Source organism: Rhinoderma darwinii, chromosome 7 (assembly GCF_050947455.1).
Source record: "Rhinoderma darwinii isolate aRhiDar2 chromosome 7, aRhiDar2.hap1, whole genome shotgun sequence".
Taxonomy (NCBI): Eukaryota; Metazoa; Chordata; class Amphibia; order Anura; family Rhinodermatidae; genus Rhinoderma; species Rhinoderma darwinii.
In genome coordinates, this window is record NC_134693.1 from 20,960,357 (window position 1) to 20,977,220 (window position 16,864).

Genomic DNA, 16,864 nt, shown 5'->3' on the forward strand with positions numbered 1-16,864 from the left:
GTAAATCTTGAGCTGTGCTTCATTGAGTTCAATGAAGAACAGCTCAAATTACGTGGCAAAGAAGTGCCCTGCACTTCTTTGCCGAGGCAGTCCATTTACGCGTCGTCGTTTGACAGCTGTCAAACGACGACGCGTAAATTACAGGTTGTCTGCACAGTACGTCGGCAAACCCATTCAAATGAATGGGCAGATGTTTGCCGACGTATTGCAGCCGTATTTTCAGACGTAAAACGAGGCATAATACGCCTCGTTTACGTCTGAAAATAGGTCGTGTGAACCCAGCCTGACGGTGAAATCGGACAACAGTTTAAGGTGTATAACGGCAGGACACATAGGTTACCCGAATATTTCCAGCGGCTGCGGCATAACTCTGTACAAGCAGTGACACTCATCACGTGATGTCACTTCCCATTTCATAAAGAATGGAACTTCTCCTTTACAGCAATAACAGAGAACATGTCCGTGCCGTGTTTATTTTTAGTGCTCTGCCTGTTTGTCGTCTCCCTTGTTACATGTGAAATCGCTTGTCGCAATGAAGATGGAGACCCTGTAGACTGGTAGGTGATGGATATTCCACTGATCTGTACAATACTTTGTCGATCATTATATTTACATATTCTTCTTTGATCAACATATTTGAAAGGAAATTTCTTACCACAAAAAATCATGGCGTATCGATAAGATGTGCTGCAAATATGACCTCGGGGACCCCACAATCTTTAAAACAAGGGGTTACCACCTAGTGCGGTGCAGTTGCCAAATTTCTCGGTAATGGCTGTAAAATCGTGCGACCATAGAGGGTGTTGTCATTAATGGCCACACAGTTTTGCAGGGAAACAGCCATTTTATCCGAAACAACGCCCATTAGCTAGCAGTTTGACAATTGTGCCGAACAGGGTGGCGGCTGCATCAGTACCGCTTTATGTGGCCTGACCCTCACGGATCTTATTGTGTAAATCTGAGCCAATCTGTGAGAACAATCTCCTGCATATGCTCTATGGCCGTAACGCACTGACCCACTGCCAACCCCCGGTTTATTGAACCAAACTTAGATCCATTTTAGACTCTATTCGCATGACGTTTGAACTTGTCATTCGAGGTATACACAGGAAAGATTTCCCTAGATATACCCACGACCGAAGGCTGCGACGTATTTCACTCTATAGGCATACAGTAGCATATTATACCAAAAAAAGCAACAACTTACCTGGATTTCAAAAATAGTACAACAGTAAAAAAAAAATCAATAGATTATGATCAATATAAGACTTTTACAATGACTGTTGTAGAAACATCTAAAAACACCCATTAAGACCCCCAAGACGAAGCCTGTGCGAAACGCGCATTGGGGTGCCGGACAGCGGTGGGTATTTTTTCCTGTCTATATATTGTTTTATTTTGTGCTAGGGTAGATGGTTATACAGGCATGTATTGTGGATTGTTCGATATTGAATACTCAGCATATACTAGCAGATATTTCAATGACGTGTAGTGGCCTGTATTATGTGCCCTGCCCTAGGCTACATTCACACGAGCGTATCAGATGATAAACACGCACAAATCGGGTCCATGCGTGTTGCGTTATGCATCAGTGCGCTTGGTGTGTGGCATGCATTATTCACGCACTCGCAAAGCACATCTTTTTATTTATTATTTTCAATTGAATTGATGCGCAAATTTGCATCGGTGTGTGGTTTTCACACACTCATTGACTTTAATGGGCGGGTAGGTGCGTGAAAACGCACAAATATAGGACATGCAGTGAGTTTCATGCAGCGGACTCTGGCTGCCTGAACACTCCTGCATGCCTGAACGGCCCCATTGAAATCAATCACGGCCGTTTTCCACATTCGTGTGAATGGGCCCTTATGCTCACAGTCCATTTTTTTTTTCATTTGTTTTTCATGGGTGCTTCTAGAGGTTTGTACAACAGAGTGTCATTGTAATAAAGTTTATATCGATTCTTTTATTGCTGGTGTACTATTTTTGAAATCCAGGTACGTTTGTTTCGATATATTATGTACATGGTGGTTCCCAACTGGGTTGATAATTGAATATATACAATGAGATATCGTATCCTGTTTTGGTTAATATACAGTAGCAGATGTCCATAGGGTCCCATTGTAAAACACATACCACGTGGCATACTTATATTTGTGTATTATGCCATTCTATGGGGGGGGGGGTAGGTCAACAATACATATGCGCCAACCACTTTACTAGCACACACGCCTAATGTGCCACCTCTTATGCCCATGTAAAACCAGCCTATCCTGCACAAGAGATTGTTGGCTGCCAGGATATAGTGACGCTGATAAATGACATTTAGTGACCAGATTAGGTGGGGTTTCTTTTATACCAAAAAATACAAAAGAAATCTGTTTTTTCTGCTCAGATTTTAATTAGAAAATAAAATAAATGAAGAAATGCCAATGTTACAAAAAGCAATGAAAAAAATATTAAAAAGTCCAAGCAAAGTCCGTCTACACGTCTACACAGAACCGTCCATAGCGTACGCTGGAGCCCGTCTCCTCATCACCCCTGCGGATACCCCCGGAGGATCTTCACCTCATCCAGCGGCCGGTCCTGGCTGTCGGTCTCCACCATGCCTAGCCTGTTTAGGGTACCAATGCCCTGGCACACTCGCCCGAAAATGGTGTGCTTGCCGTCCAGCCACTGGGACTGGGCCAGGGTCAGGAAGAATTGGCTGCCGTTGGTGTCAGGCCCGCTGTTTGCCATGGCGAGGATGCCGCCCCCTGTGAACTTCAGGTCCGGGTGCAGCTCATCGGCGAAGTGTTTCCCGTCATAAATAGAGCCTCCTCCGCGCCCGGTGCCCGTAGGGTCCCCGCCTTGGACCATGAAGTTCTTGATGACGCGGTGGAACTTGGTGCCGTTATAGTAGCCGCGCCGGGAGAGCTCCGCGAAGTTCTTACACGTTCGGGGGGCGTGACCCCAGTATAACTCCACCGTTATAGGGCCCATGCTGGTGTCCAGGCAGACGCTGGGGGGCTGCCAGTTGTCTGGGGGTATCCCCGCCATTATACGCACGTGTGCCAGGGAGACGCTGCCTGAGGAAGGGGGACTTCCGCATCCCAAGCCTCGTTTTCAGTCCCGCTCAAGCCTATCCTTTATAAATAAAGTTGCATTTGAACACATTGCTATGCACACCGGCCACGCCTCAGTATCAGTGTCTCCCATAGCAACCAATCGCTCATTTTCAAGCCTCCTTTGGATTAATAAAAGCTGGAATCTGATTGGTTGTTATGGACAGTACTGATATTTTTGATAGATCAGTTTCTATGGGAATAAATCCCAATTTTTCCAATCTGTCACCATTAATATAAATATAGTAAAAAAAATAAAAAATACAATCTTTAGTAGTAAAGTAATATCAATAATACAATTTAAATTAATGAAAAAGTAAGTCCATAGAGTATTATGGAGTCCCTATATACAGCATGCCAACTAACAGTCCAGTTTTTTTTTGCAGGATTGTCAGCCAGTGGTGGGGTTTATCTAAATTTACACAAAATAGACTTTTCCGGTATTATTTGCGAGGCTTCCTTGGCGGTAAAAAAAAAAAGGGTGTGACTTTGTGTGGAATGTGACTTGTCATTAAAAGGGGTTAAATTATCTCCTATCTACAGGATATTTGATAATTTTCTGCTCGCTGGGACCCACGCCAATCATGAGAACAGGGATCCCAAACCCCCCGTTCCTTTTCACCGCTCGACCGCAGTGAGGAAGACATTGAATGGAGTGGCGGTCAAGCATGCGCGCTGCCGCGCCATTCAAAGTCTATAAGAATGACGGAAACAGCTGAGTGATGTACTTGGCTGTTTCAGTCATTCCTACAGACTTTGAATGGCACAGTGAATGGAGCGGTGGGCACTTGCCCAACTGTCGCTCCATTCCAGCTCCTCCTCACTGCGGGGGTTGCAGTGAGGAGGATCTGGAGGTTTAGGACCCCCGTTCTCACGATCTTTGGGGGTTACCAGCGGTGGGAACCCCAGCGATCAGAAAATGATCCCGTATGCTGTGGATAGGTGATCATTTATGATTCTAGGAAACCCCCTTTAAGGTTCTGTTCACATCTGCTGCAGAGCTTTTTACTCTGCTGCAGAACTTACAGAGCCTAAGTTGTGTGAATTATTTAATGTTTGCCAATAATTTCTAACTTTATAGATCTAAACACAAATATTTACTTGCATACTTGCCAACAGTCCCCATTTTGCTGTAACAATCCAGACCACAAAGGGGCGACAAGGGTCGTTTCTATGCATTTTGGCATTCCCAAACGTGGCAGGGCTCAAATGTCTCGATTTTGAGGGTTTCAATGTAAAGAATGACAAGGATGCTTAATCACATTTCAGCACTGTGTATACTGCAAATCACTAGAGAAGTACATGTTACAATTTACAAGACAGCGACTAAAAAAATGACATAATGTGGATAATAACAGGACGGACCATTTACTTGTTCCTAATTGTAATCAGGGGGCCCAATTATTGATGTCATCATAAGCCAGAGTGCGCCCGCAGACAATAGTGCCAGCATAGTTTCCGCCATAAACAATTTAGTCAGCAGAGTGTAGGGGTATCTTTGGCGGCCTAGGGCAGTAATGGGCTCAAATACCCTGCTTCCCTTCACATAGCCACAGAGATAAATGATACAATTCTAGCAGCCACTGCGTACGGAATTATACAGCACCCATTAAAGCCTAATATAACTGCATATACATTAAGCTCCACTCAGACGCGACTATGTGGAATTACTGTCAATTATATATTTTACAAAAGGTGCTAATATGAGTCACGTTACCATCAGAACCGAACAGGGTGTGAAACTTTCACAACATTCGAAGAACGCTGACATTGATTTGAATGGCTCTTCACATAGAATATTGCGTTTCTAGAAGCAAAAATCTGGTAGTCAGAGATCTCAGACCGTACCCATTGATGTATCTTTGAAATATCTGAAGATCAATACGACTAAGATTCCCCTGTAAAGCCCCCTCTTCTTACTGTGTATATCGGGAAAGCTCCCAACATACACGATAATCGTGTCCATAAGTCTTCATTAGCCTGACGGAAAATCAAGAGTGTCTTTTTTGCCTCCGTCTGTTTGTGTTTTTTTTTAATGGATGGAATAGCATAGTAGACTACGCTATTCCATCCTGAGTGATCCTGCAAAAAAAGTATACTGCACGGTATACGTTTTTTAACATGTGAGTCTATTGGTGACGGATGCCGCTGTATGGCATTTGCCAAATGTGCACGTTAAACGTATACTATATATGGACAGTTATGCCACTGAAGCCACCTGCACAGGGCTGCGGGAAGCACCGCTGTTCTCAGGAGGCGCTCTGCCCGGGGACACTGGCCTTAGGGAATCTCCTGACGTTACTGTCGATATATGTCCCCAGGGTCGTTTACAACTTACACCAAATTTCCTATATATTTTTATAGGTTTGCGGTTTATAAGTTACCGGAGCGTCGGATCAATGGGACTTATGGACCAGGACTGGACTATTTGTATCTCGACTCAAAGTCACAGGGATGGCAAGTCAGCAAATTCCTCATCAACATGACCCAGGGTGCAATGGCGCATGTGCTACAGCAGCTCTATCAATCATACAAAGTGAGTGCAGCTTCCTCTGTGTATATTAACGGTTCTGTCACAAAGACTCAAAATACTCCATAGTCACAAAGAATAATTGCATCTCACAATAGCAAGCAAAGGGTAAAGGATTTGCCAGACACAGGTTCTGTGTCGACGCCCGTGGGCAATCAGTCTGCACCTGCTCCTATGTCTGTGAAACTGACTCCATCTTCCACCACTCAGGATGGCAGGCTTAGGAGTTGGGGAGCCTATCACAGCCTGGCCAGACGGAGCTAGCTCCCGCCCTCTGTCTGTTTATACCTGCCTTTCCTGTTCCTCCTTTGCCTGTGATTCTTCTATGCTTGTTTCCTGGCTTGCTGCTGCTGCTTGTACTACTGATCCTCTGCTTGTTATTGACCTTGGCTTTCTGACCACTCTCCTGCTCAGCGTTTTGTACCTCGCTCTCTCCTGGTTTGACTCGGCTCGTTCACCACTCTTGTTGCTCACGGTGTCTCCGTGGGCAGCTGCCCCGTTTCCCTGCTTCTGTGTACCCCTGTCTGTTTTGTCTTTCTTGCACTTACTGAGCGTAGGGACCGTCGCCCAGTTGTACCCCGTCGCTTAGGACGGGTCGTTGCAAGTAGGCAGGGACTGAGTGGTGGGTAGATTAGGGCTCACTTGTCTGTCTCCCTACCCTGTCATTACACAAAGGCATTCTGTGTGGTCCAAGGTATAAACCACAATGTACATAGTGGGGCAGATTTCCCAAGATTGGCACACCTGACAGATATGTTGTTTGTGTCTGTAAAATGGATTAGGACTCAATCCATGAGAAAAATAAACACTGATGCCTCTACATAAAATCGGAGGTAGACGAAGGTACAGTATGTGCCCATCGCAGTCTATAAGCATTATACCATGGATCCGTACAGCATGGACACGTAATATGGGCATATACTTGAGGCCTCAAAGGGGCAGTTGCATCTTGTAATGGTATGACATATCGCTAGGATATAAAATAACATTATGATCATGGGACCCCTGCCGACCCGGAGAATGTCAGGGCCAAGTTGCAGGGAGCTGCAGAACAGCTCTATTCAAGTGAACCTGCTAAAATTGGTGGAATCCGCTGCAGGACAATGTAGCCATTGTTACACCCAAAAAGAAAATGTAATCAAAGGTTTTGTTTAATGGGGGAAACATGATGGGCCTATTTTTTGTGCCACCTCAGTTGGCACTTTGGGCACTCTGAAAATGCCCCATCTAAGTTGAGCTAGGGGGTGCAATTGCTCCCAATTTTTTAAGAACTTATCAGACGCCCCCTAAAAGTCAATGTGAGAATAGATAATATTTTCTGACATCTGTTATTGCATCTTTTGTTTAATCCTACTATATTTTGATTCCCTCAGAGAAACGACACAGCGTACATGTTATATAATGATTCTCCCCCGGTCATAAACAGCTCATTCACAAAAAGAGGGCACTCCAAGGGTAAGTTACAAGCCTCCTTTTTGCACAGTACTTTTGGCTGATTGTTGGGTATTTACAGGTAGATGAACACTATACACTGTATGTACGGGAGTGATAGCTCCTGCAATCTATTTAATAATTCACATCATTTTTATTTTGGATGCAATCAAAAAATAAAGCCAATTTCCAGTCTGGCGAGATCCCATAGTCTAGAAATTCCACTTGCAGCTAGTATAATAACAAACATGTCATCAATATAAGTCCCGGAAAATCCCTTTGGCTCACCTATGGGCAGTATGGATGTGTAAACCCTCTGATTGGTGGACGGGTATGCTCTGTCAGTATGTTCTAGCTGGTGCCTTAAGTAGGCCAATATTAGGTCATGACCAAAAGTTTGTAAACCCATTCCATACATTAATGTGTCGGGTAGCCAGTTAATAATTATCTTTCTTCAATTACTACTGTACACGTATAGAGCTTGCCCTAGAATAATATCACCTTACCAGGGATCTATCTCACGTAGTGGTTCACTATTTCATCAGCACAAACATTGACCGCCGGACTTTGAACGTTGAAATGTTGACTACGCAGAAAAATGTTTGCTTACAATTATATATTCTACGACTAACTGTTTTTGAAATTCTGTAAAAACAGACACGCGGGCTCATCATTATTTCTTTTTTTACTCTCCGCTAATTAGGTTGGAAAGCGGTTATGCTCCGCCCACTAGTTTAGGGAAAACTGAGAATTAGAGATAGAGCCTGCAGAGAGGAAAACTGCTAAACCATGCAGAATACAAGTCATATAATGGCCAGAAACAGTGTTATTCCTCATGTACACACATATGACAGCTTATTCTAAAAAGTCACCTTAAAAGTTAGGTAAGTATAATAGATTGTATTATGAGATTAGGCTTGGCACAGTTAGGTATAACGGAGCCATAGGCACTCCATATGTTGTCATCTGGTGTCTCCGCGCGGGAATGTATTCTCCCAAAGAAGGTATGCAATGCCATGATTATTTTATTTCTTATGGACTCCTTATGAATCCATGAGATAAAACCTCTGGATGGTAGAGGTACAGTATGGGTCCATTGATTTCTTTGGGCGCCGTAATATGGATCCGTACCACACGGATTTGTAATATGGTATTTGTATTGAACTTAGCTACGACTTTGATTAAAAGTTGATTGAACGTCAGGTGGAGGGGTCTCTGTATCTTGGGTCACTTCTCAGACGTAGTAGTTGGGGTGCAGTTAAAACTCCATGAAACCAGATAAAAAACGCATGCGTTTTTATCGCAACCGCATAAAAATAAAACAAAAAAAAACGCTGTCAAATGCATGCGTTTTCTGATGCATTTTTAATGCGATTTTTAACTGCAAGGTCTGAATATACCCCATACTGCAACTGCACCATAATTGATCACACGGTATATGTTCAGGCTGAAAAATACGTGGCTGATTTCTAGAGAAAACATCCTCTAACACCCAGGTCTTTTTACAGCTTATTTTCAGTGTTTTTTGTTTTTGAAGTGTATTTTAACGGGTATTTTCGTAGCGTTTTTTGAAGTGGAAAATGGGAAAAATCCACGTGTAAAACACTTAAAAAAGTGACATGCTACTTCTTTTTTACAAAGCGTATTTTTACTACAGCAGCATAAAAATACGCCTCGTATGAACTACAGTGTATTTCCCATAGAAATCAATGGTAAGCTGTCTGCAGGTGTATTTCAAGTGTATTTTGGAGCGTAATACAAGCATTTACGCTACGAAATACAACGTGTGATTCTACGAAATATGACGTGTGATCTTTAGTTCATAGTGTGGAAGCAGAGATGCAAACAGGCCCAATACAGTTGCTAGTTAAGGGCATTTTCGAGCTCTCTATATTCTGCTCAATATGGCCGCATTGACTGTGGCCATTAATTGGCTGCCAATGCCAAATTCTGAAGAACAGTACAGAGGCGTAGCTAGGTTTTCCAGCACCCGGGGCAAAGACTCAGGTTGCCCCCCCCCCCCATTTACTTCCCCACATCTCCTTCCCCCTCGACATGTTTACTTTCTCCACCAATCAATGAGGTGTCATTTTTTTTTCGCAATTTTTTTAATGTAACTCAAGCATAAAAACATTTTACAAGTAATATAGTTCTATAAGGGACTTACCATAACAATAAATCAAAATAAAATGAAATAAAGAGACAACACACAGCCCCCTGTAGGTAGCGCCACACACGGCCCCCTGTAGGTAGCGCCACACACGGCCCCCTGTAGATAGCGCTACACACGGCCCCCCTGTAGATAGTGCCACACACAGCCCCCTACAGATAGGCCACACACATCCCCCCTGTAGATAGGCCACACACATCCCCCCCTGTAAATAGTGCCACACACTGCTCACTGTAGATAGCGCCACACACAGCCCCCTTGTAGATAGCGCTACACACAGCCCCCCTGTAGATAGTGCCACACACTGGTCACTGTAGATAACGCCACACACAGCCCCCTTATAGATACGCCACTCACATCCCCCCTAGAGGGACTCCTAGCGTCGTACATAACTATGATGCTAGGAGCCCGGCTCCCTGCAGTGTGTTTGGTCCGTGACTTGCGGCCGATATACGTTCCGTCCTTTACGGACTGAACATGCTTTTGTGAACCCAGCCTAACAGTTTCATACCAAGATATCTTACAAACCCTGTTCGAATCAGGTCTAAGGCCCCATGCAAGCGACCATAGGCTTCTATAGGAGAGTCCGTGCCGTAATAAGAGACAAAAATAGGACAGGTTCTATCATTTTTTCAGCTCGGGCACCCATCAATAAAAATACTAAAAGGTGTCCGTGGCCAATAGAAATGAATGGGTCTGTAATTACGGATAAAATATCCGGTTGTGTGCATGGGGCCTTAGACCGTTTTTATTTAAGCATTTTAATTTCTTTCAGGGGCCCTGCTTTTTGACAGATATCAGGGATTCTGGCTTGTCCACTCCATACCACATTTCCCGCCATTTCCAGAAGACGGCTTTGGATATCCTAGTACTGGTAGACGATATGGCCAGGGAGCCTTGTGCGTGACTTACAAGTATAACCAGTTTACACAGATTGGTTGGTATTCTTATTCTAGTTGCATTACAATATACTATATGTCGTGGGTCCCTGATATTGTATATGTTGGGGTAGGGAATTTAAAAGGGTAAGTATCTTTAGTCATAAAAAAGACATTGCATTAATGACTGTGCGAAATGCAACATCTTGTGGTTGTAGAAGACTGCAGCTTTGCATGAGATAAGAAAAGCATGGCTGCATTCTTCCGGAAACAGCGCCACTCATGTCCATGGTTGTGTCTGGTATTGCAACAGTCTCATATAAGTGAATGGGCTGAGCTGTAATACCGCACACAGTCCATGAACAAGAGTAGCACTGTTTCTCAAAGAAAGAAGCCATGTTTTCCTAATTTCATATCTTTGCCCAACCATAACCATTTCTGGAAGGGAATATGCTTTAATTTTTTGAGAACAATGAATTTGAATGATGTCCTACATCATTGATTGACAGCCCAGCCATAGTTACAGGTATCCCATGCTAGTATGGATCATGGCTTGAATTATAGGCCCAAAGCCTGAGGCTGTACTACTAAAAGATTCTGGTGATGATATTTCCTGTCTGCTCATAGAGAACTTGTGTGTATTCCAATGACCATCTACATCAATATATGCATCTTCATTAATTTAAATATAGGCAAATATGTGTGAAAATTTACGTGTTTAGTGATTTGAATGTACACAAGATCCCTATGACAACACTTCACCTGACAGAAATCAGGACATGTTGTCATTAGAGTTTTTCCGTAGTGCAGCTTTCGGCATGGGGCTTCAATCTTCATATCGCAGGATAGTAGCAAAGGAAGATTATGCACTAAAGGGCAATTTATATGATTATTCTAGTCAAAGTCGGTTTTTGGGGATGGGAAACTGGGCAATTGCCCAGGCCCCCTGGAGGACACAAACTAAAACCATCAGTATTATTTAGTGGTGTACGGTGGTATTATTTGGGAATTGATTTGTGGTATTATGTGGGAGCTATATGGCAGTATTGTGTGGGCTCTTTAAGAGAGTATTATTTGGAGACTGCATATTTTTTGGGCACTATCTGGTGGTATTATATGGGCTGTGTACAGCAGTATTATCATGGCTCTATATGGCGATAAGGCCGTATTATGTGAGTTAAAATTTCAAAAACTACTATCTAAAGGAGGTAAGCGGGGGTGGGACGACCTACTTTGCTTGTTGCCCAGCGTGACATTTCCCATCAAATCAGATAAGTTGGATGCAGCTGAATACATGATGTAAAACTTATATACTGTCTTCTATCTGATGAAACAGCCGCTCAGTTGTTGTATTACAACCCAAACGTCTACAACTGTTCCATCCCTGACATCTATCAAAAAGACCTGTGGGACTTGTACAGAATTTGCCAAGGTTTCCAGTTCCCTTGGATTGAAACTACAAGACTTGCTTCACTGGAATCAGCCCAAGGAGAATCTTTTCTGAACTTTGCAAAATCCAAATACTTTCATGATGGTAAGAATCCAGAATACAATGCGATTTCCCCAATGTTGTGGTATTTTACATATATAGTTGTACATCAGTGTCTTACAGTAAACACTCATTTCTAAAATAAGCATGCGATGGGTAAATCTGGGTAAAGTCAGCTGGACTTTTTGCTCGGATTTTGTAATTGTCACTGTTTTATAGAAATGGGTGACGTTCAAGAAACACTAGGACATGGATTTGAGGTTTAGCTTACATTAGTCACATTATCATGACGTTTTGTATAACTAAGGCTTCGTTCACATCTGCGTCACGGCTCCGGTCCGTCACAGCTTACCGTCGGAACAGAGCCCTAACTAACACAAACTGAAACCGTCGGTTTCCGTTTCCATCACCATTGATTTCAATGGTGACAAATCTGGTGCCAATGGTTTCCGTTTGTCTCCGTTGTGCAAGGGTTCCGACGTTTTGACCAGATGCATAGCGTACGGTATTGATCCGGTCAAAACGACGGAACCCTTGCACAACGGAGACAAACTGAAACCATTGACACTGGATCCGTCATCATTGAAATCAATGGCGATGGAAACGGAAACCCATGGTTTCAGTTTGTGTCAGTCAGGGCTCTGTTCCGACGGAAAGCTCAGATGGAACGGAGCCGTGACGCAGATGTGAACGAAGCCTTATATACATCCTAAAATAGATGATGGAGCTTCTAGTTGTTGACCTATATTATTGCCCCTGTATTATTGATGAGGGGATACCGTACCATAGATGCTGTTCACCTTTTAGGCCCTGTTCACACCGTCTTTTTTAAAGGCAGAAAATAATCTGCCTCAGAATTCCTTCAGGAATTTTGAGGCAGATTTTGAACTGCCTGTACTTTTTTCCGTGTTTTTTTTGCTGCGAAAAACACTTGGAAACTAGCGCAACAGGTTTTTTCTGCCTTCCATTGAGGTCAGAGGCAGAAACCGCGGCAAGAAAGGACATGCTGCTTTTTTACCCCTGCGAGCGGCCAAAAGCTGTCCGGGGACAAAAACGCCTCTGCTTCCTATTGAAATCAATGAGGGGCGATTTCGGCTGTTTTTTGGCATTGATTCCGACACGGTTTCCATATCAAAATCAGCGCCACAAAACTCTGTGTGAACAGGGCCTTATGTTCTCTCTGGGGTCCGTATCTATAGGGGGTGCAGAGGTAAAAGTCGCACCAAAATTCCCCTCTGCTACATAAAAAGACACCAGTATTATAAATGACACATGGTAGGGGCATGGGGGCCTTGATATAGAATTTATATTGGGGCCCATGAGCTTCGAGCTATGCCTCTGCCCCCCTCTTCTATGTACCCCCCTATCAAGCTGGCCATACGCAACCGATAGCTCAGCCGACAGCTATTTCGACTCCATAATGAACATGCAAACGGGACGGTTTTGGCACTTAAAGGGAAGGTGTCAAAATTATATATTTTTTTATCATATTGCTTTTAATATGATATTAACATACATTTTATTTATTTGTGTTCTCATGTTCTACTTTTTTCTTTCTTTTATTTCTCTACGGGGGCTGCCATTTTTTTTTCATCTCTGTATGTGTCGATTAACGACACATACAGAGATGGAATACAGCACATACAACCCCATAGAGAATTCGAACGGGAGCCGTTCGATTCTCTGAAGCGTACGCCGTCTGTATGGGAAAGGCGCATGCGCCGCTCCCACACAGACCAAAACAAAGCAAAGCTCGTTCGCAGAGCGAAATCCGGCGCCATTTTCACGTGGACCGGAAGCCGCTGCCGGACAGTAAGATGACGACTTCCAGCCGCAGCTTCCGGCTATATGTTCAAGGAAGTAAAGGCGCAAGGAATAGGAGCGGAGGCGGCAGGAGAAGGTAATTTATGTTCGTGTATGTTCGTGCTATACTGTCGTCTGAGCACTGTATCTAATCCTCCTACACTGTGCAGTCGCTCAGAAAATGGCGGCACACAGTGTAGGAGGTTTGAAGAGTCAACCCCCTCCTTCTCCTGGCACTAGCCAAAATAAGGGAGGGGGAATTGTGTGAGGACACTAGAGCGAGTGTGTCTACACCAAATTTGCAGCATAAAGCAATGAGGTTGCTTTACCACAGTGACCATGCTGCAATTTTGGGAACTGCTCCCTCTAGTGCTCAGCACATAGAAATGTTATAAATTAGAATCTAATTTATAATATTTCCTGACTTGTGAAAAAATTAAAAAAATTGAAACAATGTGTAATCACTTAAATAATAATTGTTTAACTAAAAAAAAATACAAAAATTTCTAGCGACACGTTCCCTTTAAGGCCCCCTTTCCGGTCCCCTGGTCCCGTCCCTTTCTCATTTATTGAAAGCATTTGTAATACCTCCAACACCACAACTTATGCAGGGCCCTTTTCTCATATGATTCTCCTTGCTTCTCTAACAGATATCTTCACAGCCTGGATGGCTCAGAAGCTGCAGACGGATTTATTAACAGAAACATGGCAGCCAATAGGAATTGAAGTTCTGTCAAACTGTACTCTGCCCTGGCATGTATACACCATAAAAACAATCACATTTGGGAACCACTCCTTCTACTCTCGCTTTGATCACTCTAAATGGTGCGTCTCCAGGTTGAGTAAAGATATGTGGACCTGTGTTGGGGACTTGAACCGATACCCTGAGCAGATATGGAGAAGTGGGGGCTTTATCTGCACCCAAAACAAGCTCATTTACACAGCATTTAGGAACATTGTGGCATATTATACCGATTGTGGAAAATAAATGTTTTAATGCGAATACGATGAGAATAGTTGACTCTGTATGATTGTATAATTCGTGTTACTTTAGAGTAAAGTTCTACAACTTACGACCAGTACTTGATATAAAAAGTCTTTGCATGGTCTTCCTTTTCAATGGGGTCGAATTTAGTTTTGGGTTGGAAGGATTCAGGTAAGATGGTGATATATAAAGGAGAATTCCACTAAACATGCCTGCAAATAACACATTAATGTATTGATGGTGATTGGTAAAATTCCCTTTTTCTGAGACTCTCACTATTGTTCTAATGCAAGCGGCTCCAGCACTCTCTGAGGCTTCAAGACCCCATTAGCCCACTCAGCTTTTCTTGTGAGTTATAAAATCTGATGTATGAAAGTGGGGAGGCAGATTTAGCCAAGCTACAAACTTGATCGTCCCAGGAAAGGGATCGATAATTGTATTAGGTTTGAATAATTAACTGGAAATTCTCTTAGAAAAAAAATAATAATATATATATTGATATTGATGATGATCAGTGAGTGTTAGGTTATGTTCACACTCAGTATTTTCAGGCATATTTCGGAGCGTAAACACCTTAAAGTATGCCTTGAAAAAACACTAGTGAAAGAGCTTCCCATTGAAATCAATGGGAAATACGGCGTTTAGTTCAGACGAGACGTATTTTGACACCGGTTTTAAAAAACGGTGCGTAAAAAGACACCGTGTAAAAAGAAGGAGCTAGTAATTTTTGTGAGGCGTTTTTGGAGCTGTTTTTCCTTTGACACTATGAAAAACACCTCCAAAAAAACGCTTCAAAATCATTTTCAGTTTAAAAAATGCCTGAAAATCAGAGGCTGTTTTCCCTTGAAAACAGCTCCATAATTTTCAGCCATTTTTAATTGTGCCTGTGAACATACCCTTAGTATTTCTTGTAACCTCATTGTTGTCCTAATTCAAATGGGTCCCAGAACCAAGACCCCCTCAGGACTGGTTAGTTTTTTGTGTAAAAATCTGACATGGCGCTTGCATGAAGGTTACAAGCTGATTACCTGAAGTATACATTTATCTAATCATCTGCTCACAATGGTAAGGATTTCAAGAAAGGACCCCTCAAAAATCATCAATGATACTTCGCAACCGTCCCGGATTCAGCGGGACAGTCCCAGACATGGCATGTCCCGGTTTCAACTGTATCTGCTTCACCATTCGCTAGAGTAACGCTGGTCATGAGCAGCTCGGCACAGACAGATACACAGACAGACCTGCCACCATACAGTATAATACCCCTTACCTGCCACCATACAGTATAATGCCCCTTACCTGCCACCATACAGTATAATGCCCCTTACCTGCCACCATACAGTATAATACCCCTTACCTGCCACCATACAGTATAATGCCCCATAGCTGCCACCATGCAGTATAATGCCCCTTACCTGCCACCATACAGTATAATACCCCTTACCTGCCACCATACAGTATAATGCCCCATACCTGCCACCATACAGTATAATGCCCCTTACCTGCCACCATACAGTATAATACCCCTTACCTGCCACCATACAGTATAATACCCCTTACCTGCCACCATACAGTATAATACCCCTTACCTGCCACCATACAGTATAATGCCCCTTACCTGCCACCATACAGTATAATGCCCCTTACCTGCCACCATACAGTATAATACCCCTTACCTGCCACCATACAGTATAATACCCCTTACCTGCCACCATACAGTATAATGCCCCATAGCTGCCACCATGCAGTATAATGCCCCTTACCTGCCACCATACAGTATAATACCCCTTACCTGCCACCATACAGTATAATGCCCCATAGTGCCTAATAAGAAATATAAAAACTAATTACTCACCTAACCCCATTCCCACGCCGAGTGGAGGAGATCCTTCTGCTCCTTCGCTCATAGCACAGAGCGAAGGAGCAGAAGGATCTGCTCCACTCGGCGTGGGAACGGGGTTAGGTGAGTAATTAGTTTTTATATTTATTAGGCACTCTGGGGCATTATACTGTATGGTGGCAGGTAAGGGGCATTATACTGTATGGGGGCAGCGATGGGGCATTATACTGTATGGGGCAGCTATGTGGCATTATACTGCATGGTGGCAGCTAAGGTGGCATTATACAGTATGGGGGCACCTGTGGAGGCATTATAAAATATGGGGGCATCTATGGGGCCTTATACTGTATGGGGCATCTGTGTGGGCATTATACTGTATGGACGTATCTATGGGGGATTTTTTTCTGTATGGGGCAGCTATGGTGGCATTATACTGTTTGGTAGTCACTATGTAGGCATTTTACTTTGTGTGGGGCAGTATGGGAGCATTATACTGTGTGGAGGCCGCTATAGGATCATTATACTGTGTAAGGGGGTTCTATGGAAGCATTATACTGTGGGGAGTCACTATGGGAGCATGATACTGTGTGGGCTTAACTGGACGTGTATGGGAGGGGATTGGGAGGAGTTAGAG

At 43.4% G+C, this 16,864-nt stretch overlaps 2 protein-coding genes across 3 annotated transcripts; one reads left to right on the plus strand and one right to left on the minus strand.

Annotated features, from left to right (window-relative positions):
* Window positions 1–456: 456 nt before the first annotated feature.
* Window positions 457–14,474, plus strand: DNASE2B (deoxyribonuclease 2 beta). Of its 2 annotated transcripts, none has more exons than XM_075832923.1 (6): window positions 457–557; window positions 5,469–5,640; window positions 7,008–7,089; window positions 10,011–10,172; window positions 11,450–11,647; window positions 14,056–14,474. In XM_075832923.1, exons 1-6 carry the CDS (start codon window positions 457–459, stop codon window positions 14,391–14,393), a joined length of 1,053 nt encoding a protein of 350 aa, XP_075689038.1. In that variant the 3' UTR covers window positions 14,394–14,474. The 2 variants fall into 2 exon arrangements, with proteins under 2 accessions (XP_075689038.1, XP_075689039.1); XM_075832924.1 differs by lacking the exon at window positions 457–557 and adding an exon at window positions 3,329–3,420.
* On the minus strand, window positions 2,378–3,121 carry PPIL1 (peptidylprolyl isomerase like 1). The gene has a single exon (XM_075832927.1). The coding sequence runs from the start codon at window positions 3,037–3,039 to the stop codon at window positions 2,536–2,538; it is 504 nt and encodes a 167-aa protein (XP_075689042.1). The 5' UTR covers window positions 3,040–3,121; the 3' UTR covers window positions 2,378–2,535.
* Window positions 14,475–16,864: the final 2,390 nt, after the last annotated feature.

Excerpts from the sequence above, each read along its gene's own strand:
- DNASE2B (XM_075832923.1), top strand. The coding sequence starts at position 457 with ATGTCCGTGCCGTGTTTATTTTTAGTGCTCTGCCTGTTTGTCGTCTCC. Across the intron at positions 5,641-7,007 it reads AGCTCTATCAATCATACAAA|AGAAACGACACAGCGTACAT; the intron begins GTGAGTGCAGCT and ends TGATTCCCTCAG. Across the intron at positions 10,173-11,449 it reads TAACCAGTTTACACAGATTG|CCGCTCAGTTGTTGTATTAC; the intron begins GTTGGTATTCTT and ends CTGATGAAACAG.
- PPIL1 (XM_075832927.1), bottom strand. The coding sequence starts at position 3,039 with ATGGCGGGGATACCCCCAGACAACTGGCAGCCCCCCAGCGTCTGCCTG.